Raw genomic sequence first — 24,889 nt, 5'->3', positions numbered from 1 at the left:
ATATAAAATCTGGATATTAACCTTCAGTCAGAAGAGTAGCTAGCAAAGATTTTCTCCCATTCTTTAGGTTCTCTTTTTATGTTTTTAATTGTTTACTTTGTTGTGCAGAAGCTTTTACTTTGATGACATCTCATTTATCAATATTTGCCATTATTTCCTGAGATTTAGGAGTTCTGTTGAGGAAGTCATTGCCTGTGCCTATATTTTGAAATGTTGACCCTAAGATTTATTATAGGAGTTTGTGAAGGATGAGAGAGAAGGGTCTAGTCTCATTCTTCTACACATGATTATCAGTTTTCCAAGCAACATTTGTTAAAGAGGCTGTGTTTTCTCCAATCTATATTTTTGGCTCTCTAGTCAACTATCAGATGACTGTATCTGTGTGAGTTTGTCTCTGTGTCTCCTACTCTCTACTATTGGTCCATGAGGCTGTTTTTATATCAGTGCCATGAAGTTTTGGTTACTGTAACTCTGTAATATTGGTATTGAGAAGTCTCCAGTATTGCCATTTTGGCTTAGAGTTGCTTTGGCTATTCTGGGTCTCTTATTCTTTCAAATAAATTTTAGAACTGTTTTTTTTTGTTGTTGTTGTTCTGTGAAGAATATCACTGGTATTTTGATGGGGATTGCATTGACTCTGTACATTGCTTTTAGTAATATAGTCATTTGAACAATATTCTGCCAATCTATGAACATGGAAGACCTTTCCATCTTCTGAGGTCTTTTTCTTCAATGTTCTATAGTTTTTATTGTAGGGGTCTTTCATTTCCTTGGTTAGAATTATTCTTAGGTATTTTATTTCCTTTTGTGAGGTTATTTTGAATGGGATTGTCTTTTCTGATGGCTTTCTCTGCAGATTCATTATTGGTATACAGGAAATCTATTGATTTTTGTATATTGACTTTGTAATCTGCTACTTTGCTGAACTTATTTATTAGCTCTAATAGTCTTGGTGAAAATTTTTGGATTCTAAGTATAATACCGTATCATCTGCAAACAGTGATAATTTGACTTCTTCCTCTCCTATTTTTATCTCTTGTATTTCCTTCTCTAATTGTTGTGGCTAGAATTTCTAGCACTACATGAAATAGTAGTGGTGAGAGTGAACAATTCTTGTCTTCTTCCAGATTTTAAAGGAAATGCTTTTGTTTTAATCTCTAATGTTATTAATTTAGGTCTTCTGTCTTTTGATTCTGATTAATTTGGCTAAGGGCTTATCAATCTTGCTTACCCATTTCAAAGAACAACTCTCCATTTCACTTATCCTTTGTATTTTTTAAATCTTAATTTCATTGATTTTGACTCTGATCTTAATTATTTCCTTCCTTCTACTAGTTTTGTATTTAATTTGTTCTTTTTTTCCAAGTGCCTTGAGATGCACCATTAGATTGTTTATTTTGGGATCTTTCTGATTTTTTATAGATACTCATAGTTACAAACTTTCCTCTAAGCTCAGCTTTCATAGAGTCCTAGAGGTTCAAGTACATTGTATCTCTATTCTTGCTTGATTATAAGAATTTTTAAATTTATCCCCTGATTTATTATATCACCCATTCATCATTCACAAGTATACTTTTCAATCTCCATGTGTTTACATAGTTTCTGTACCTTTTTGTTGTTGTTCATTTCTAATTTTATTCCCTTATGATCTGATAAGATGCAAGAAATTTTATCAACTTTTTTTTTTGTATTTGCCAACAGTTTCTTTGTGGCCTAAATATGGTCCATTTTTGGAGAATATTCCATTAGCTACTGAGAAGACATGTTATTCAGCTGGTGTTGAATGAAATTTTCTACTGATACCTATTAAGTCCTTTTGACTAATAATATTTTTTAGGTCCCAAGTCTTTACTGAGTTTATGTAAATGACCTATCTATTTATGAGACAGCTGTGTTGAAATCACCTAGTATTACTGTCCTGAGGTCTCTCTTAGTCTTTAATATGAGTAGTGTCTCTTTTATGTAATTAGATACACCAACATATGAGGAATACTTATTGCTGTTGTATCTTCCTGTGGGATTGTTCCCTTTACCCTTGACCTAAAGAAGCTAACTTATTTTTCTCTTCGGATTAATTATCACTTGAAGTCTGTTTTTTGGATATGAGAGTAGCTACGGCTGCTCATTTTTAGTCTCCGTTTACATGGTACATGGGTTTCCATCCTCTCACTTTCAGCCTGTGGCTGTCTTTGCCTGCAAGGTGAGTCTCTTGCAAACAACGTATCAATGGGTCTTGTTTACTAATGCATTCTGACAGCCTATGTCTTTTAGGTGAAAAGTTTAGAACATTTATATTCAATCTTGTTATAAAGAGATATCTATTAATTTCTGTCATTCTGATTTACTTATAACATTTAACTTGGTCCTTTTTTACTTATTTAGATACACTTCAAGTGAGAGTTGTTCATTTGTGACCTCTGGGGTCTGTTTTTAATTTCTTCGGTGTGGAGTATTTCTTTAAGCGTTTTCTGTAGTGCTAGCTTAATAGTTATCGATTCTTGTAGTGTCTCCTTTGATCCTGAGGATATCTCTTTCAGATCCATATGATCCAGAACAAGATACAGCTATCTTGGTTGACGGTTATTTTACTTGAGGACCTGGAACACTTACTCCGAGCCCTCCTGGGTTTTGAGTTTATGCTAAGAAATTGTCTATAATTCTGAATGGCTTACTTCTAAACATGACCTGACATTTTTCTCTTGAGGTTTTTAAAAATCTATTTTTGTTCTATTTGTTGGAATTTTAATTATAGTGTGTCATGGGAGTTTCTTTATTGATATTGTCCATTTAGGGTCCTGAACACATCCCATACCTGGATATTCATCTCAGTCTTAAGGTCTGGAAATTTTTCTGTCATTATTTCCCTTCAGAGATTATCCATTCCCTAGGCTGCATCTTACAGCCCTTCTCAACTCCAGTGATTCTTAAATTTGGTTTCTTAATGTCATCTCAAAGTTTTAGTATATTCTGATCATGGTAACTTGTTTTGCTTTCTTTAATATGTCTGAATGTTCAAGGCTCACCTCTTTGTCTTCAAACTCTGGGATTCTGTCTTCAGCATGGTCTACTCTATTAGAGTGATTCTTAACTGAAAATTTTATTTGATTTATTATGTCTTTCATTTCTAAGATTTTCTGTGATATTTTTTTCAGTCTCTCTATACCCTTATTGAGTTTCTCATCTTATCCTGTACTGACTTTCTTAATTCATTCAGTTGTCTCTGTGCTCTTTCAAAATTCATTGATTATTTTTATAATCATTCTCGTGAACTCTCTATCTGATATTTGATCCACTCCAATATCTTTGCAGTTAGCTGCTGGTGAATTATGAACTTTAATAGGTGTCATGTTATCTTGTGCTTTCACTTTTCCTTTATAGCTATGTTGTGTTTTATGCATCTTTTGGGACAGATTTCTCTTCCACTCTTTTTGGGCCATGGCCTGCTATGATCTAGATTGATTCCCCCTCATAGGTGTGGCAGTCACAGCCTTTGTGTTAATTCTGCTTTGTTGTAGGAGTGGGTGTCCACGACTGGGACCTTAGGCCCAATCCTAGTCATTCCTACCTGGGGCCTGATCATTGGTTTGAGATCTCCTCCTCTATTCTCTAAAGCATTGTTGAAATTTGGGTGTGGCTAATTTGTATGTGAACCTGTAGTGTCCTGTAGATTCCCAGCTCCTCATTAGACGAAGAAGGCAGTGATGATGGTGAGACCACTCCATCGTGATCCTAGTGAGAGGGGAAGACCAACATGCTGTTACTCCTGGTGTGAACAAGTCTGCCTCTCAAGTCAGCAACTATTCCCAGTTTGCGCTCTGCGCACACCTATTAAGGCTCCAACTGGGATCAGGATAAACACCCAGTAGAGGAAGATCTGTTGCCTTCTGTTTTCCTCCTGAGTTTTATCTAGGGATCTCCAAAGCTGATCAAAAGTAGATTAACTTTTTTTTTTTCTTATAAATGTTTCCTGTATCTTTACACCAGATGCATCCACCTTCCATGGCCTGGCACTGGGAAAATCCAACCCAGGACACACCTGGAAGATGAGGGTCATCAATGTATGTGTTACTTTGTTTTAAGTCTGAATTAAGGATAGTTTTGACAATACTGCATAGTATTATTAAGAAGACTAACCTTAGTCCATATCAGCAAATACAACTCCCTGTGGAACCTTTGACCACAAGATGTTCAAGTTTGTTTACTAGACAATTATACGTGCAGAGGAGCAGGAAAGCCTCAGGAGCACCATTCTAGTGTGATTGTGTAGAGTAGCCTTTAAGGGAATTGCTGAAAGTCTTCCTCCTCATGTCCCCTTTCTTACATAAATCATGACTGTGCTCAGCAAGAAGTGCATTGAGGGTCTTAGAGAAGCATTCGACCCATAATAGGACTCAAGTTACTGCCATACCTTGTTGTTAGACTTTCAGCTACTTTTTCCATAGGTAACTGCTTTATAGCATCTATGTTAAAATTTGAAACATGACCCACATAACCAATAACAATAACTATCATGGGGTTTTCTATTTTTTTAAATAAAAAGCCAAGAAATGTATGTTCAGAAGTTGCTCTGGGCCTCAATGACATCAAAACAGGCCTGTAAGAATGGGCCTAGAGAACTAAAAGCAGCCCTTTTTCATTCTTTAATGTTATTTAAACATTCCTTGAGAATAAAATATATTTACAATTTAAAATATTAGTATAAATGTATAATGATAAAGTCTGATTATCTTGGAGTCAGGTTCATATAACTTATATATTCCTCATTTTCAAATAAAAAATTGGAGGTAATGTGACTGTGTTACCTATGCAATAAGTGTGGTTAGTATCAGTATAGTAAGAAGTGTGAGTATCAGTATAATTTTAAGCCTAAAATTGGTGCATCTTGTGCCTTTAATCATGTTGCCTTCCAAACCTCCATACTAAACGTCGGACACATTTTCTTAACTAACAGTGACTCAACCACTGGAATGTCGTGCAGATGGAGTTGACCAGTGACTGAGTAAATTAATTATAAACACTGACACTGCTCTCTTAACTCCCTTATTAGGAAGAGGTTCCTGCCTCAAGTTGGACAGGTAAGTTCATAGATTTGATAACAGGTACATCCAAATGTGAAAGATACAGATGAGAAGAGAACTCTTGCAGCACACGGTGCTGTGTGAAGTGACTCTTTCCTGTGGTGCTGAGTGGTGAACAGCAGGCTCAGCTTGTTGGAGGAGTTGTGCATGTTTGTTCCTTCTAACTATTCCTTAGTGATTCCCTCCTCTTTCTTATTCTCGTGCCAAGGGAGTTTTTAAAATATATCTTTTTATTTGCAGATGGACACAATACCTTTGTTTTATTCATTTATTTTTATGCGGTGCTAAGGACCAAACTCAGTGCCCAACACGTGCTAGGCAAGTGCTCTGCCACTGAGCCCCAGCCCCAGTCTGCCTGGGAGCTTTAGATGGACCTGCAGAGTAAAAGTGTCTGCATTCAGAGGTCAGCAGTGCTCTGTTCTAATTCTAGGGAAATAGTTCACAAGGAAAACTGCAGGAAAGTGACCATTGAAATCTTCCTGGACGAAAACAGAGTCTGCTTACAGGAAGTCTTTTCATTAATCATAGATGTTTTCTACAACTTTTTCAAAATCAAAACCTGTAGAATTATTTTTATATCATTCAAAGTATACAGGAGTTAAATGTTGAAATTTTATATTTAGTTTTTCAGTTTTTAATTAATATTTTTTGGAATTGAAAATTGAATCCAGGGTGCTTAACCATTGAGCCAAAATCCAGCCCTTATTTTTTTTCCTATTTTATTTAGAGATAGGGTCTCGCTGAGTTGCTTAGTGCCTCATTAAATTGCTGAGGCTGGCTTTGAATGCCTGGCTTTGATCCTCCTGGGCCAGCCTCTTGAGATGCTAGGATTATAGGTGTGTACCACCATGCAAATGGATAAAGAAAATGTGGTATATACATTCCATACATACATGGAATATTACTTAACCTTAAAGAAGAATGAAATTATGGCATTTGCCAGTAAATGAATGGAACTGAAGAACATCATGCTAAGTGAAATAAGCCAGTTCCAAAAAACCAAAGGCCAAATGTTCTCTCCAATATATGGATGTAACCCATAGCAGGAGGGGAAGCATAGAAGTTCATTCGATTAGACACAGGGAAATGAAGGGAAGGGAGAGGGGATGGGAATAGGAAAGACAGTGGAATGAATCAGACATGACCTTCTTACGCTCACATATGGATACATGATCAGTGAAACTCCACATTGTGTTCAACCACAAGAACAAAATCGTAATGGGTTGCACCCATGTATGTATGATAAGTCAAAATGCACCCTACGGTCATGTGTATCTAAAAACAACAAGTAAAATAACGTAAACAAAAGTGGAAATAATTAGAAATAAAAAACAAAAGGACCAATCAAAGTCCTGCTTGTGCAGCTGCTATAAGGATCGCATCAGGTATTGGCAGGCAAGGGCATTTGTTCATCGTGAGTCTGTAAGTCGTCAGTCACAAGGGAAAGCAACTTAGCAACTGTTTATAAGCCAGACCTACAAAGATCCTCAGATCAGGGCTGCGGAATGTCCATGTGGCACCATGTGTCACGGTGAAAAAAAAGACTACGTATCCTGTAGCAGAGGGCTGGGAAATCAAGAACTCCCTTGTGCTTTTAAAGTGGATCAACAGAGCTCACATGTTCAGCCTGGAGGACCCTCATGACACTCTTAATGCTGGATGGAAACCTGGCTGCAACAAAGGAAGGGGGAGGGGAATAAGAGGGACATAGAACGAAATGGTCGTAACTTTCCAGCCTTGCACTGAAAACACAACCAGAGTAACTCAGCATCACGTACAGCCCCTAGAATAGGATCCTAATTAGAAAAAGTTGTACTCCATGTAAGTATACTATGCCAAAATACTTCTACTGTCATGCAGAACTAAAAAGCAAGTAAATATAAATAAATAAAAACAAATAATAAAACTAAAAAAATGAAGAAATAACTAACATTTAATTTTATTTCTTTCAATAGAGAGTGATCGTATTGATTTTCATGAAAAATGCAGAATCCAAAATTTTGTTACTCAAATACATCTTGGTATTGCCCCAATACTTTGATAATTATTTAATTAACCATTTATCTTGAATAAGGACACATTAGTTTTTAAATGAGCTATTACAAAATAATATATGTGCATTTTTCAAATGCTTTGAGTTCTTTTTCTTGCTCCCCTTATGTGGTGGCAACGTGACCAAGTGGACAGTAAGACACACGGTTTCAGAGGAGCTAGTGCCAGAAGAAAGCCTCAGAGAACAAGGCTGAGTCCCCTATACCTTTTCCCATTTTGTCACATTATAAAGCTGCAGAATGACAAGTTTAACGGAACAGGGCGCCGTCTATGAACAGGGACAGCATCCCTGGTTCATCCTAGGTCATGGGCCCTGCAGCCCTGCACCCTGGCTCTGTCCTCTGACTGGCTTGCGCTGACCTGGGTCAAGACGGATTCAGACAGACCCAGTGCGTCTTCACTGGGCGCAGTGGCCTGGGGGCAGGTGCCAAGACCCAGGGCTCAGGGAGAGGCCTGCTGGAGTCCAGGGGTTTTGGAAACTAACTTTTACTGAGATTCACAAGCAACTTGGATGAAAGAGGAGAGTTGTGGAAGGCTGTGTCCTGCTCTCTGTGGAGAACTGTGATTAAAGAACGTGTTTTAAAGTTGCCCTTTTGCTATATGCTCTTATTTATCGCCAACTGCCTACTGGAACAGGGAGCACCTACTTTAAAACACTGCTTCTTGTTGGTTTAAGAAAATCATCCCAACACTTTGAACTGCCAACTGAAACAGAACGCTCTGTTTGAATATTTGCACTATTTTCTGTGTTAGTGATAGTCTTTTTTGGCGTGACTTTGGGATGTTCCAGTGCCTTCCTGGTCTACCTCAAATACCTTGTTCCCCTGCAAATGGCCAGGCCTCCCTCACACCTCTGTGGCGCCCCCTTTTTTGATCAGATCATTTGCTTCTCTTCCCATCAAGGGACAGGGAGCCCTTCTGTGCGCCTTGAGTCCTGTCTGGTCCCCGAGGCTGGCTTTGGTGACCGCACATCAGCAGAGGGCAGCAAGCAGAAGCTGAAACTTTCATTCCCTACTACTGAGGGCCCTCCACAGGACTGGACGCTGCAGGAAGGGCACTGGCAGGCGTGCTCTGGTCTTCCCAGGAGGCCAGAGGAGGCCAGGTTCCAGAGAAGGCCATGGGAACTGGTCCTGCTGAGCCCACCCAGATCTGAGCTGCACAACCACCCACTGATAGGGAATGACGACCACACCTCTCAGCTCATTGATGAGATACTGACTTCACCTTGTTTCTGTCACTGTCACCAGTGATAACAGTATCACATGGCTTCACACATGATCTCAAAGGAGCAGCAGAGACGTGCGTGTGATCCCAGGGCACAGCCTTCCATTTTCCTCCTTCCGTGGACTCAGTGTGCTGCTCTCTCTCCTCTGTCCTCAAATCCCTGAGGCCAAGTCCCAGCACTTACCTGATGGTCCTCCCGGGGTCGGCCTCTATGACCCAGGTGCAGTGCAGGTTATTGTCATAAGGTGCTGGGTAGCCGGGGGACAGTATCCGTCCTGACGTGGCAGCGGGGATCCGACCTCCACACTCAGCTGTAAGACACAGACATGGGGAGTCACTCCAGGGACCACCCCACACCCCCAGCCCTTTCCTTGACACAAAGTCTTGGTCCTACAGGTCATTAAGGTGCGTGTGTAAAACAGCGGCACACCATGTGGTCATTCCCACAACTCTGTGCACACTGTCTCCACAGAGTGGCCTGGGAAATGCCTTTCAAACTGGAGCACGCACAGGCACCTGCCCATCTCAGGAGTACGCACACGCTGCAGGGAGGGTGAATCCTTGTCTCTGCAGAATGGTGGCCAAGCCACCCGCAGCAACACTCTCCACCTCTCCTCACCTGGCGGAGGCCTCACCTGCTTCCCGACTCACCTACGCAGGAAGGCACTGGTCTGTCCCACACCCTGCGGTCCCCACTCAGGCAGGTCAGGGTGCTGCTGCCATGCATGGCATAGCCTGGGTTGCAGCTGAACAGGACCACGGTGTCCGTGAAGTGGCCTTCATCCCGGATCCTGTAGCCATAGTTAGGGATGCCCGGGTCCTCACACTTCACTAGGTCAAAACCTGTGCAGAGAGAGGGAAGAGTGAACGTACTCAAGGTCAAGTGCACACCCCCTTAGGTTAAAGGAGGAACAAGCACTGCCCGAGGGCTCCCTGGGGTGCAGCAAGAAGAGGAAGAGGGTGTGGTCGTGAGGAGAGGGACTCGGGTCTCAGGAGGTCTCTGTGAACCACTCCTCAGAGCTGGGGGTTGGCTGCCTCGGTGCTCCCCAGGACGTGTGCTCCCACGCTTACCACCTGTCCACCCACACCTGTGGTCAGCACACCGCACTCCCCAGGCCTCCTCGGAGTCAGGAACCTGGCATTCCCCACATCCCTCGCTGTCACAACTCCATCTCTGAGAAGGACGCGCCTCTGTCTGTACCCCCAGGGTTCACGCAGCTGGTGCCTGCACCAGCCCAAATCGCAGCCTCCCACCTTCCTGCTAACCTCCTCCACGCTCTCACGCCTCCGTCTTCAGGGGGTTATAAATGGATCCTGACCACAAAAGCCAGGGACTCCTGAGTCTCCACCTGCCATGTCCCCATGCCATGAGGCTCCTGAGAAACTTGGCCAGACAAAGACGCAGAAGTGAATCATAATGGAGTTGGAAAACTCAGTTGTCAAAGCAATGGAGGACAGAAAGGGAGGCTCCCCTGTGCAGGTGGCCTCATGTGGCAGACACTTAGGGCCATCTGTGAAGACAGTCTTACAGTAACGTTTCTCTTCACGTTATGATATGAATTTTAATGCTTATATAGAGTCGGAAGCTTGAGGGTCACATGTTCTGTGTACTTCTATTTCTACCTAATTTTCCTTTTCTCAAAAACAATTGAATTATGAAATAAATATGTGATTTCTCTGCCAATTGGCCTCTCCGGTTTGCATTTTGAGATAGATACCATCCACTGAGGAAAATATTCCCTGAAACTTGCAATATAGTTATACCCAGGTGGTCTCCAATCAAGATTGGGTTTTGTGGGTTGGAGCTATGGTTCAGTAGCAGCATGTGTGAGGCACTGGGTTCCATCCTTAGCACCACATAAAAATAAATAAATAAAATAAAGGTATGCTATCCATCTACAAATACACACACAAAAAAACAACTTTTTTTTTTTTTTTAAAGATTGGGTTTTGTGACTTCGTATAGGGAAGAGAGTACACCTGTGGGAATGTACATGGGGTTGCTGAGAAGTTTCCTTCTTTGCCTACTACAATGTTATTATCTTTGCAACAGATGATAAGACATAAGAAATGGAAACGTTAAAAGTCTGGATGTCCAGAGTGGGAGAGCAGAAGAGTGCACTGACCAGGTGTAAAGCAAGGGTGCTTCAGATGGCCCCAAGGGAAGCAGGAACAGAGAGAGGGTCCCAGTCCCACCTGACTTCAGGGACTGGCAGATATTTGGCTGTTTGAGGGAAACACTGAACTCTTGTGTCACCTGCGACCAAATCCACTGAGCACCCAGGGTTCCAATGGCCTGTGGAGCACTTGGCCAGGGCTTCTTTTGTGTCTTTTTACACGACCTGGGGGCTTGGCAAGGATGGCATCTGAACTGGGCTTTAGGAGGCAGTTCCGCCCAGGCCTGGGACCGCAGCCCTGGAGGTGGTGACTTCCACCTGCCACACTGCAGGAGGGTTGTGTCCTGACAGCAAAAATGGTACTGAAATGCTCCACCATCTCTGACTCCAGTTAGGCACCAAATGCCAGCGGAACCCAAGATTCTGAATATGCATGAGTCAAACAAAATCCAGTTATGCAAACAACAACCCCAGAGTGCAGTGTCTACTTCTGACCAGTACCAGTGTGCCAGGGTATGAATAAGGTGACCGTCCATGTGAAGGTGACAACCCCATGCTGCTTTGCAGGTCCATCTAATGCTTACAGGCTAAGTGCTCACACACACACACACACACACACGCACACGCACACGCACACGCACACGGGATGAAGAGACTGCCCAAAGAAGCAGTCATTCATTTTGACAATGACTTACGTGTCTGATGCACAGAGGAGACTCTTACTTTCTTTGCAGGAGACGTTTGCCTGTGTTGATAATGACAGTGACTTTCCTGGGAGCCTCATGAACTATCTCAGTAATTTATAGCCATGAGCTCTAGAGATCATTTATAGATGTCAGTGCTCACAGTGTTACTCAGAATACGCACCTCCCTAGGTTGAGAGAGCCTGTCCTTTACATTTTCAAAGTTCTAAAATCTAGAAATATACTCATTCTAAGATTAGCTTGAAGCAGCATTTCCTCTGCCCCCAAAACTTGTCTAAGAACTTTATTTGGATCAAGGAGGAAAGAAACATCAAAAAACAAACAAGTCAACAAATAAAGACGTGTCAATAAAAACGTCTAAGAGACTTTATGTGGGTTGAACTTTCTGGAGAATTATCTGTTTTATTGTCTTTTCTATCACCCGATCTCGAAACTTGATTTTTACACCACATCCTGTCACACCGCCAAGGGAAGCTGTGTTCATGGGGCACAATTACTCTTCATCGCGGCTGTACCTGGCTTCTTCTGAAGCTTTTATTGTTTCTTCAAAAGGTCACTTAGGAAGCTGCAGCATGATGGAACGCATTATCATACAGGAAGCTCCACACTTGGTTCCTAAATGCCTGCAGGCCTCCCCAGTGTCCTGTACAAAACAACCCCTAAAGCTACCCCTGTCAGGAGGTCAAAGCAGTCCACCAACTCAAGTCAGCTTCTGGCTCACACCTTCTCACAGTTAATGATCTCACTCCGACACAGGAGAAATCCTGCACACCCCCTGGAGGAAGCACTGGGAGCCCCGTGTCAGTGTTTGGAAGGGCTCTGGGGACCCAAGGGCTGGCATGGCACTCCTTGCTTCCAGCGGGTAGACTCTGAGCTGGCCAAGAGGGCAGTCTCACCCTGAACCCTGACTCTGCCCAGGGCTTTGGGAACACAGCCCTCGTGAACGGTGTGTCCCCTAAACTACACTGAGTTCATTCCAATTGAGCTTCTCTTGCTGGGTTTACAGGCAATGTTGAACCACGCCCTACTAAAAAATTCAGCGCTGCTTTTAAATACTGATAAAATGATTCCAATTGATGTACAATAGCAGAATTCTGAAATGTCAATGTAGCACTCTGTTATAGATTCTATATCTTTTTTAGGGAACTTTGCTATGGTTTATTTTTAGGTCTCAAGTTTTTAAAAATATATATAGTATTTAAATCTACAAAACTAACCCTCGGGAGATTTCCCATGGAAAATGAATTTAAAAGACTTCAATGATCAGTCATCCGACTGCCAAAGACTAATAATATCTTTATAAATCCAGAGAGCAGCATACTCCACCTTGAAGCCACCAGCCTGCAAGAATGCAGGCCACAGAAACGGGTTCTGCATTTTGTTAAGCCACAGCAACTTAAAAAAAAAAAATCAAGGAGTTTGTGTGAAAACATTATTAAGAGTTACATTCAAAGCGTGGCTATTTAGCGATTCCAGGTCTCTCTGTTTTCCAGTGATTTCTTCGTCAGTCATAAATGCAGCAAAGTTACTGTGAACCAAAAGTGCTCATCAAAACAAGATGCAAGCCTCAGGCCAATGGGAATGTCTGCTGCACGCCTTCTGCAGTCATGAGCTCTGAGCCTCCTTTAGACTTACTCCTGTGACTTCTCGTGGGACAGTCACTGCAGTTATCCCAGACTGCTAGCCTTAGGTGTTGGACCAGCTCTCATCCTCCCAGGGACCTGTGTGGAGGGGTGGAGAGCTGCTCCCCACGCAGTCCACTTCCCTGCCCTGCTGAGCCGTGAGGACAGGCAGGTCCAGCCTGGGCTGCAGCACTGGTGTAAAGGTTCAATTGAATTGTCCACTTGATCGGATTAAGAGATGCTGAAGAGCAAGAGCTTCTGGGTGTGTCAGTGAGGGGTGTCTAGGAATGATCGGCATGTGGGACACTAAACTGAAGTGGAGACCCTCCCCAAGTGTGGGCGTCACTGTCTGGGGGGTTAGAGGCTTGGATGGAATAAGAGAAGAACAAGGAAGCAGCAGCAGATGCAAGCTCCGTTCTTCTTGAATGGGTTCTTGATGGCTGCCATGGTCAACTGAGGACATCAGACTCTTTCCTTCACTCTTCCAAAGTGGACTCTGCCAGTGACTCTCAGGGAGCTCCCAGAAGCCCTTGGCCTTGGGCAGGGGCAGCACCATTGATCCCTCTTGTTGTGTGGCTGCAGCCTCTTGGACTGCAAGCTCCTGGTCCCTCCAGCTCTCCAGCCTGCAGCTGGCCACTGTGGACTGTCCAGCTTCTCGTCGTGTAAGCCAATCTAATAAATCCCCTTTCCATAATCATACCTCCTGTTGATTCTGTCCCTCTAGAGAACCCTGACGAATACCACAGAAGGGTCTTCTGCCGGGCAAGCTGGGAAATCGTGGTTGGAGAAGAACAGCTTCCACTACGTGCTCTGAGGCCTGGTCCCCAGCACTGACACCTTCAGGTGTCTGCAGAGAGCCACCACCTCACACGTTTACAAAATATTCCCATTTGGATAATGTTCTTTCTTAGGGAAAAAAAATCTCTTAGTAATCTAAGAAAGGCTGTCATGTGCAAAAATAAGGAGAGTGTTTTCACACATACATGCAGTAAAAAGAATAGGCTGACAAATGCCCTCATTTTATTACCTGTATTTATTTGCAGTCACCTGGAAAGAAAGGGAGGCTAAGGCTGCATCCTTGCTTAAACTAATCTCTGTGACTCAATTGAGGAGAAAAGTTAATTAACGCTGAACTTCCTGAAGTGCTTAATGGACCCACATTTTAAAACATAGCCTGTTACTTAAGAATGAAATCTAGGGTGTGTGTGTGTGTTTAGTTTTTAAACCACTTAGATATATATATCTATGTCATTCTTTATAGTTGCTGCTGGTTTCAAATTGATTTGTTCACCCCTTCTTCTATTTAATTCACTCCATTCCTCCCACATGTTAAGTTTTATTATCAAGCTGTTACTTTATAATTATGTGAGGGGTCCCCCATGAAAAGAGCCTCCAAATTTTCCAAAAATAATAGTGAAGAGGATATTGAAGACATTTAAACAGAATGTGAACCTCTGAGCCTCAGGGAGAGACATCAAAACCCTGTCCAAGTCCAGAATGGGAGTCAGACAACCCAAGATTGGATTTTCTGGACCTATCTTGCTCTTTTCATCGAGCAACTCGCTAACAAATCATGAAGCAAAGCAGTCACAGCTAAGGATTCCAGGGGTGTGACCTGAAATATTTCACAATTCTAAATTTGTCCTACAAATTCAAACCAAACCTGCCCTAGTGTTCTCTGCACTAGTGAAGTCCTGTCAGCTCTGACAAGTCACCAGGAAGGAATCTGGATGACTCACCTTCTTACTGGTTGGTGACATGACCCTCCGACCTTCTGTGCTGAGGATATTTGAAACTCAGGTGGGGAACTCAGAGTGAGTTGGGGTCAGACATTCACATGGTGGGCATGGAAATGGAAAGATGGGATTTATCTCCCTCCACGTGATTCTCCAGCTACACCCAGCCGGTGAGTATGGTTTTCTGGAACTATCTTGCTCTGTGCTAGAACTTAGGGTCAGCACAGGGTTCCTTCTCAAGACAGGTTCTTACCAGTTCTGAGCTGGGGACTGAGAGCAGCTGGATTGTGCAGGGGCCTGTCGTCCACTATCTCACCAGGAAAAGAAACACTGGTTCAACCGTTGGGTAAATGCTAGACTAAAGGTCTGTGCGCAGTTGAGAGGCAGGAGAAGAAGTCCTGAGCCGTGGTTAAGCTTCAGAGAAGAGAGGACATTTGCCCAGGTGTCAGGCATCTGCCAGTCACACCCAGCCAGTGGGCGCCCTGGGGACAGAGAAGCCCACAGGAAGGCCCTGGGTGGAAGGAGCAGCATGTTCCTGGGAAGAGCAAATGAGCGGCCACCTACCCTGAGGCTCCGTGACCAGTGCCGCAGGTTAGGGTGCGAAGGGGCCAACAGGGTAGGGGACTGGGAAGGGTGGATGCACTGGCCGGTGGCGTGGAGTGGGATAAATGCGGCAGAGCTCGCAGGTGAGGGGTGGGCGGCCCTGAGGAGCAGTGTAGGCGCTGTGCCCTGTGTGTGTGGCCGAGGTAGGACGGAGGTCAGCGCCGAGGGCCTGGGGATCTGCGGCCTCTCCCCACAGGCCGTCCAGTCCTGGAGCAACGTGAGCCTTCACGGAAGACTTCTTCTATGAAATCACTTAAAAGTGCCTGGGACGTTTTTGGATGCAGAAGGCGACGACGTCAGCCCTCACAGAGCACAACAGGGAGGAAGAGCAGTGGGCTATAACCACAGGGTGGCCAGATGGACGCGGCACACAGCTCAGGGGACGCACTGGTCACCGGGCCTTCACAGCCACCTTTTCCTTTCTGTTTCTTCCCAGTTACCGACGCATCCTGTGGCAGGCCGTGGCACACAGAAGCAGGACACAGGGTGAGAGGTCCCTCGGACACTTCTGTGTTCTGAGCAGGAGCTTCTAGGAGCCGCCATGAGTGACTGTCACACAGCAGCAGCCTGCAGGAGTCTGTTGGTGCTGAGCTGGCCTGGCACCGCCCTCAACACGTCCAACGGGGCGCATCTCACACATTCCAACAAGCAAGATGGTCATGGGGACAACTGCTACTCCCCGACAAAGGTGAAGTTTTAATATTATTGTCCTAAGTGTGACTTCCGCCTGATGAAGGCACTAAATTATACAAAGCAGCTTGGTCTAATAATACTTCATTTTCATTGATGAGGTATATTTGCAAGTATAATTTCTTGATTTTTTTCCCCAACATATTGATGTGTGCGTTGGGGGTGGTGGTGTGGACAGTGGATCAGGGACAGAACCCAGGGCCTCATGCATGCTAGGCAATTGGTCTACCATTGAGCTACATCCCCAGACCTGGCCCAATGTATTTATGGATGTTAAAGTGAAGGAGGGAGAAGGAAGAAGGGAGGGAGAGAGGGAGGGAGGGGGGGAGAGAGAGAGAGTCTAGTCTTCTGCTTGGGAACACCTATCTGGCACATCCTATCAGTGCACATCCTGATGTGCACTGACTCACTGATGAGACCCCTTAGCCAACACAGATTCACAAAGCCCCTACTCTGCCTCAGACATTTTGCTAGGTGCAAAGTTAATAGCTCAGTGCGTGTCCAGGAGGATGGAGCTGACTTCTAGCACTATCAGGCTGCCTATGAAGGGGCATTGTCTGCTAATCAACGCACACTGAACACAGAGGATCTTGCAATGCACAGCTCTGTCTCCCTCCAGGGCTCAGAGAGTCTAAGGAGGGGTGTCACCACGGCATCACTGAGTACCTAAGGATGAGTGGCCACAAGGGAGGATGCACTAGCTGGAGTCACATGGCTGTTCCTTGAGGAGGTGGTGGCCACAGGATGCAAGCACAGGCAGCCCATGTACAGGCAGCCACGCGCCATGAGATATGGCTGCTTCTAAATGAGCCACCTGTGCTCTCCAAGGGGCGCATGGCTGGCGGGAAATGGCACGGGCACGGGTGATGGCAGCTGGTCTCTTCAGCTTCACAAACACAAAACACACAGACACATTCATGAACACACAGGGAGACCCAGAAGCAGCACCAGGAAGTCAGACCACCTTGTCTCACAGACCTTGTGTGATTTATCTTCAGTTTTATTCCTGTTACCTGCAGGTAATAACTAAAGCAGCCACTTGCCCTGTAAGGGTCTCTTTTTATAATTTGTTGTTTTTGTTTTATATAGAAATAACATGTCTAAAAATATGAAATTCAACAAGTTTTTGTTTTAAACTCTGAAACTATTTCTTAAAATGCCTTGACTTTTCCAATCCTCTGACTAATTGGCACTGATTCTAAAGTGTCTCATTATAGGAACTAGTCCTATATAGTCCTCATGGCCAAGTACAAATGAAAACTTTCATAATATACACTTAAATAATTTAATATGATTTGATATAAAAGTGAGACAGAGTTTAAAGCTAGATTGAATATAGAGTTCAATAGCTTGGTAAATTAAATACCAATCTATAGAGAGCCAACAGAAAAGGTGGCCAGTGAAAAATTATTCAGCCAATGTGTCTCCAACACCAAAATAGAATGCATTCGAATTGTAATACAGTTTTATATTTTAAATACTGATAAATACTTTCAATAATGAATTGTTTAATCATGAATATTTCTGCAAAATTGAATATTATTATTATTATTATTTTGGGGGGTACTGATGATTGAATTCAGGGCACTTGACCACTGATCCATATCCCCAGCCCTGTTTTGTATTTTATTTAGAGACAGGGTCTCACTGAGTTGCTTAGCACCTTGCTTTTTCTGAGGCTGGCTTTGAACTTGCGATCCTCCTGCCTCCGTCTCCTGATATATAATTACTTTTAAATGTAGGAATATTCAAACAGTCTCAGAATATGATTTGTTTTTGTGTGTGTTTTACTACATTGCTTAAGGAAAATTAAATTTATCAAATACAAATGGTGGAGGAAATGGAGGAGGAAATTTAGCAATACATCAGATGAGGTGTTTTTAGAACAATCACTTCTAAGTAGTACAGATTCCTTAGCATATAACTTCAATTTCTTTGGTCTAAAACTCAGTGACGCTTACATTCATATTTGTTTCTTTGTTGAAGAGAATATCCAAACTGACAGCTACTTTTAAAATATTTTTAGATCAATACAGAAACAGCTGACTAATCTGCTATTTTCACCCCAGGGTTTGAGTGTCCACCACTGACTTAGGAAGCAGAGTGGACTGTCCAGGCCTTATGGGACCCACAGATGCCATCTGGAGGCACTGGGCAGTTCTGTCTGAGCTGAGAAAATGGGTAGAATCAAGGACTCTGTGTAGGCCTGGCTGGAGGGTTCTGGCACAGTGGGTCAGTGGCCGGAGCCCAGCAGGGTTCTAGCTCCTTGGAGGGCCTGAGGCTAAGAGGCACCATAAGCACAGACCGTGCAGACCCCACACAGGGGCAAAGACCAAACTGCAGAGCGCAGGGGGTGGGGGGTGGAGGACGGGTGGCGGCAGGCGCTGGATGGGGAACAAGTCCACCCAGCCAGGCTTCTTTGAAGTGGACCTCCCCTCCCAGTCCTAGGAGAACTTCCTCCCAGAGCTCCCCAAGTCCTCCTTGGGTCCAGAAGACAGGTGCCAGCAAACTGTAAGAGATCTTACCACTTCTCTTCCCATCTACTGAGGCAGATCCATATGATTAGCCAAAAAATGTAATATGACTAATCATCATTTTTAGAGGTCCCAAGGAGGGACTTCATCCTTGATCATTTAGAAGCTAATTTAAACTTTCATTTGCCCAGAAAGTTTTCAGCTTTGGATTATGAAACATAACAAACCTAGACATGCCAACTATTTCCATGTAAATTTACCCAAATCTGCTCCTTCTCACCTGAAGTCTCAGGAGACAACTCCTGTAACTGACCGCTGCTGCACGATTACCTGCTAATCTTTCCTCTCTTCATTTATGCTCCTACTTCTTGCCAAAAAGTCTTCCAAGAGATTGGCAAAGCCTCTCCTGGACAGTGTTCAAGACCCCGAGAGAGCAGGAGAGTGACAGAGGGGTGGGATGGCCCAATCTGAGAGAGGCTGAGGACACAATGATCAGAGGGCTGTGGGCCGGGGAGGGACAGAGGAGGAGAAACGGGACAGCAGAGCCCTTTCCAGAACCGCTCTGGCCGAGTCTTGGCACGGCCAATCCTGTTCTGCTCGTTTTCCAGGAGTTAAGTGTGAATGGTCACGTTATATCTCCCTTCCCCCACACTGTAGAGGTGTTTATACGAAAAAGGAAAAGATTTATGAAAACATCTTGAGCTCTTCATAAATAAAGTCTGCAGGACTACACAGGACCTCAGCAATGTGGAATTTGTCACTGCTCTTGTGATTCATATGTTGCTACTTTTACTGTTCTACAACTAACAGGCACAAAGGGATGCCCACCCAGTGGGAGAAGGCAGGTCCTGGAGCCCTGGAGCGTGATGGTCGTCAGTTTCAAAGAGCTGCACCACTGCCAGGCAGCCCAGCCTTCACAAGTACGCTTGCTGTTCCTCTTCTGAGCGTCTCCTCCTTTCAAAGGTCCTGCTGCATGAGCGCCGTCCTCAGCCTAACAGGGACTGGAAGGTGCCGCAGTCTCATAGGGCCTGCTTCCCTGGCACTCCAACAGGGGCCACCTGGCTTGACCACAGCCCTGCAGCCTCACACTGCCGCTCTGGGAAGTGCATGGCGTTGTGCATTTTCACACCTGCTCTGGGAAGCGCTTGGCCTTGTGCATTTTCACACCTGCTCTGGGAAGCACTTGGCCTTGTGCATTTTCACACCTGCTCTGGGAAGCGCTTGGCCTTGTGCATTTTCACACCGAGACTTGAGGTTTCAGCATGAAAACATCATGGAGTGTGCAGTCCTCAAACCCCAACCAGAACAAAATAGGTAACCACAACCTCAATAAGCCAAGCAAGCCCGTGAGTGCCGGCTCCTCCCCAAGGGGCCAGCTCTACTCTCCTGTTCCTGTCGAGACACCGGCTCTCTGGAATGGCTATGCCCGTGGAACCAGCGCCAGCCACCCTGGCACTTTCTCACAGTGTCCCCCTCTAACTTGCAAAGCTCCACCTGATTCATCAAACTTTCTTCAGCTCACCTGGAGCCTGCAGCCGTCGGCCCCTGAGGTGTCCTGGCAGGGACCCCAAGGTACCCAAGGTGAAGTCTCGCTCCAGCCAGTCTCCTAAGGGTACTGGGGCCCACGATGCCTTTGCACCCAGGCTGTCTTCCTGGGCTGTAGTGTTGCTCATGGATCCAAGTCACCCTGTCCTGCAAGGTCAGGCTCCACCCCTCTGGACATTCCTGCTCTGCCCTAGCTCTTCCTTCTGAGCATGCTTCATCCAGCGTGAACACGCGAGGACTGGTGACTTTGTGTTTCTACCCTTCCCTGCTTCCCCAGGCTGGTAGCTCATCACCCCCGCACAGAGGGCGGCCTGACTGAGCAGGGGCTCAAGGTGAGACCTGTGCTGCACAGTAAGTCCAGCACTTACAGAAACCACGAGACATGTCCATGTCACTATGTCTAATTTGTGCTTATTTTAACTCCAGACCATGAGTTTATGAATGCCTTTGACTCAACCAAAATATCAAGCACCTAATGTTTCAAAGTGTTTTTAAAACAAAATTCATTATCTTTCCACATAGGGAGAAATCTGTGCTGGCTTTTAGTATCATGAAAGTAAAAGTATGTCCTTCAAATTTTAATACTTCCTGATTTTAAAAATTTTGGAAGGAATAAAAAATAACATTCAGAGCTACATGGGAAGCTTCATAGTCGAGAATTTGCCTAGCATCCAAAAGGCCCTGGGTTTGATCCCCAGGGTGTGTGTGTGTGTGTGTGTGTGTGTGTGTGTGTGTTATTTATGTATCAATGAAGATATATAGGTGTATAAAAATTAAAAGTTACACTGAAAATGTGATGTTAGGGAAATTTGAGAATGGATTAAATAATATTACTTGCAAACTAGAATGGAACCTATGGTTTCTTATTTCTCTACGTTAATTTTCCAGAGAGGAAAACCCATCAGCTGGGTATGCACTGATGTGGAACTGCTGGGTGCCACATGTACATATTAAAAGGACATTTTCATGTATGACTTTACATTAAATGAAGTTCATTTCAGAACTATTCAGCACTAGAAGGGCAGAGTAGTACCTCTGGTCATGGTGAGTTCAGTTTGAGGATAAAAACCGAGTGGACAACAAGCCCGTCAGTTTTCAACAGCCAGTGACCTAGATAACAGTGTGGGTGTCCAAAAGGGGCAACACTTTTCCTTCACTTCTTGGTGAATGATTTTCTTATTGGCGTTTCCTATTAGAATCATAGTATTCCTTTAAGTTTGGAAATATGTTGTTTATTTTTCAATTATCAGTTCAACGATCAAACATTCAAATTACCACAGAAATACTGTCTATGAATGAACAATTTCTTAGCATTTCCTTCGATTATTATATTGTGCAAGAGAACAGACAAATAATTTTTTCTCCTCAACAGGCCCGCTTCATAGAGGTCTTATTTCACCCTAAAGCATATTAGCATTTCTAGAAGCTTCCACTAGAGACAGTCATTCTGTGAGCAAAAATCACTGCCTCTGGAATTTCATTGATTTAGTTTTTCAATTCACGTTTCATTGTCCAAGCTACACAGTGGGCAGGGTTCCAATCAATTAATCAAAGCAATAGGGACCACACATACACACACACACACACACACACACACACCTGGCCTCTAGAGAGGTCAGGTCTCCTGACACTGACCCACACAACGGGCCAGACCACAGCCACTTCTCTTCATCCAAAGTTTCCAACTTGCACAGAGGAACTTTCCTGTCCAATTTGTGTACAGAATCATTTTCTAATTTTTAATAAAGGAGAGAGATTTCTTATTAGCTAATGACAAACCTTGACTCAGGAAGTTCTGCGATTCCTTAAAAGTTCTCTGTTTTTCCTGAGGAACTTGACAGCTCTGAGCTTTCCACCCGCAGCCAGAACCCAAGCCCCAGTGCCAAGATGTATTCCTGTTTTCATTCTCAAGTGATTCACTGCTGAGTCCTGAAGTGATATTTTCACTTCTACCCATGATCTTCCTGTCAGTACCTCAGGGGGAGATTGTGCAATTTCCAAAGAGCACCTTCAACATCATTACCTTCTGCAATCCATGATCTATGCCAAAACAAGATTCACACCAAATACCGGGTCAAAATCCAACTTACCAACAGTAAACTCTTACCGCTCTTTAATTTTACCTTTGAAAATCTACCCTTCCCCATTTCCACATGCACACGTCACAGTCACCAAGGCAGGAACACTGGGGCCAGCTCAGCCCCCCTCTCCTGTCTAGGTCCACACCCAAGCCCTTCCTAAGCCAAGGCACCAGGAGCTACAAGGTCAATGCTCTTGGAATCATTATAAGAAATCCTGAAATTCCTTTAAGTTGAAATATGCCTTGATTTTCAGCATCACTGTGTTCAGGATGAAAGGTATCCACAGCAGTTCTTACTCACAGCCTGGGGAGCTGGGCATGGCAGGAGGAGCTGCTGGCTGTGCCTGGGGCAGGAGGCTGCCGGTCTCCAGGGGCCAGGGAGGGAATCCTGCCCTGGCACCTGCCCATGGGCTGTGACAGGTACCTGGGGGGAGGGGTCCTCGGCACTCACTGCTGAACGGTGCTATTTGTACCACCTCCGACTCCGGGCAGGTTGCAGTTTCTGTTGGGGGCTGCAATGCTTGTTCCCTGTCCCTCGGTCTCAGGGCCTCATGTTAGATTTTGGCAGTCAGAATTATTTTTTTTTTTATCATTGCTTTCAAAAATGTTTACTTAGCCAAAAAAGTCACTTCAAGATGATGTAGAAGCCCAAAAATAGCCCTTAAATCAATGCACTTATGTCAGAACTCATGGAGGAGAGTAAAAAACAATTCTGACTCTGAATAGATTTTGTGACTCTTTCTTTTCATGTCCTTATTAAGGATGCCATGACAGGTAAGAAAAATCCAAGCCTGGTGACCTGTGACCCCATGTTTCCTTTCTGACAGGGTGTCCTGGTCTCCGAGGCTTTTACCTTCCCAGAAAGGACCTCTGTGAACTCGATATGTCAGTGAATAAAACGTTCAATGCTTCTTTTTGTCACCTGGAGCAAAGGGAGCGTGCATCACGCCTCCTCCGCAGCTGGCCACCACTGCACGAGGGGCCTTTGTCCTCAGGCCTTCATTTCACGTCTCACCAAGTTGTAATCTTTGCCTGGAAAATCACGGAAATGCGGAGGGCTTGGGGGCTGGGCTTCCGGGCCCTTCTGCAGCGTGCTGGGCTCTGTGTTGGCCCAGGGCCCCTCCCGCCCTGGGGGGGCAGTCAGAGTCAGACAGGTCCTGGCCTCCTGGGGTTCTGTGCAGCACTGTAGGCTGCACTGTCCACCTGTCCTGGTGTGCCTGTCATGAGTCAGCCAAGGCCACAAGCATGCCCTCCGCGGGCAGGACACTGGGCCGTGTGCCCATCTCCACCTCTACTTTGCCTCCTGATGTTCACTAAACCACCTAGGAGTCTCCTCCTGCCGCTTTCCCTCCCTCACAGGTCGTGAGAGCACCTGCACCTCCCTCCCTCTGAGGCAGGGATGGCCATCCACCTCCCATCCGAGGGGGAGCACGGCAGTCAGGCTGAGGCCCCTCTCAGAGGCGTCAGCCATGGTCACCGTGTTTTGTAATGTGTTGTACAATTGCCAAGCACACGTTTTGATGTTTATCTAAGCACACACAGACACAGGCAGCCTGGCACACAGCTGTGTGGGTGGTAGTTTGTGTGGCACGAGGCGTGTCTGGACCTCTGGCACCTTTTCTCTTCATAAAATGCCCCCCCTGTTTCAGATACACGTGGAGCTGTTTCTGGGGAGGTTCCCCGGGTTGCATTTCCACCACATTCAAATTGCCTGTGTGATATTTCCACTGGAAGTCATTCTTTTGAGGAAGCATGATACAAGACAATATTTTATAGACTTTTGTTTTCTTATAGAAGCAGAATAAAAATTCCATGTTCTGAATTCTCAGAAAAAGGTGCATGTTTATAAAAGTGATGGCTATGCCGGGACGTATCAACCAGGAAGATCTTCACTAACAACCAGAATATCTGAAGGCTGAGACTGAAGTTCTAAGGATGTCACCACGTTTACAAGAGTAACAGTGAGTTTTCCGCACACAATTTTTATTTTATTACACAATCCTTCCCTAAAACATCAGTTTGAGTACTATTAGAAATCAGCCTGTTGTTCTTTTTTCACATTTTTCCTTACAGCTGAGTATCACCATATTGAACTTTATAACTCTCCATGAGAGAATCCTGTCCACGGTTGTTCCCCAACTCAAAGGAATCCAACCTGGAGATGATTCGTTGGAGACACTCAACTCATTTTGGGGAAATAGGCCTAAATATCTGAGCATATGGAAATAAATTTTAGATATGAACAAAAGGAACTTTGTCAGATTTAAGTGTTAGAAGTTTTCTGTTGGTTTCTCTTCCAAGCAAACCATGCCAGGTGCAAACCTCGTGTGCGTACCTCCAGCCCTGGGTCCTGCCTCCCTCTTGTCCCCTCCCATAGGCCACCATACTGTTCCTCTGCCAGGAAACTCACTATGACCCGACCTCTAACTGGGCGGCTGGTGATTCTGGTCCTCACCCCAGTGCAGTGCTCCTGAGGCAGCGCCAGCATCAGGGACCCTGCCTTCTGGACCCACGCCTGCCCTGTACTGGAGGCGGACCTGGGCGCTCTCTGGACTCTCAGAAAGCCTCCTGCTGCCAGCTCAGCCCTTTCCTTGAGACGCGTGACAAATCCAAGCCACTTATGTTCCCTGCTCCCAGGTTTTGTCCTTGGTCTCTCCTTTCTGTGTCTGAGTCTCTGATTTGAAAGTCTTCCTGAGTCCTAAGTCCTATAGACACCGGCTCTGACTCTTCAGTGCTCTGTCCATGACCTTCCCACTCCAGGGCTGTATTTGCTGGGCCCCAGCATAGCTTCCTGCTGCCCAAAGCACCCCTGTTTCCTCTTCTGAGTTCATCTGACCTGGATCTCTTTCATGAATTGTCCACCTGACAAAATTGGCATGCCCGCACGTTGGATTCCCAAACAGGATAGCTTTTCAAATCCTGTCTGTGGTTATAACCTTCTCCATATCCTGAGTGGACTATCAT

The 24,889-nt window shown here is 44.8% G+C and overlaps 1 protein-coding gene across 2 annotated transcripts in view; it reads right to left on the bottom strand.

Moving 5' to 3' along the window:
• Csmd1 (CUB and Sushi multiple domains 1) overlaps positions 1-24,889 on the bottom strand; it is a 1,636,907-nt gene that overhangs the window by 249,711 nt on the left and 1,362,307 nt on the right. For both annotated transcript variants that reach the window (XM_048792812.1, XM_048792813.1), the window contains exons 24-25: positions 9,006-9,197; positions 8,539-8,665 (exon numbers count right to left, since the gene is read on the bottom strand). In XM_048792812.1, coding sequence (XP_048648769.1) covers positions 8,539-8,665; positions 9,006-9,197 — 319 coding nt within the window. The remainder of the gene's footprint in view (positions 1-8,538; positions 8,666-9,005; positions 9,198-24,889) is intronic.

Source organism: Marmota marmota, unplaced genomic scaffold (genome assembly GCF_001458135.2).
Source record: "Marmota marmota marmota unplaced genomic scaffold, marMar, whole genome shotgun sequence".
NCBI lineage: Eukaryota > Metazoa > Chordata > Mammalia > Rodentia > Sciuridae > Marmota > Marmota marmota.
This window is presented reverse-complemented; position numbering and strand designations above follow the sequence as displayed.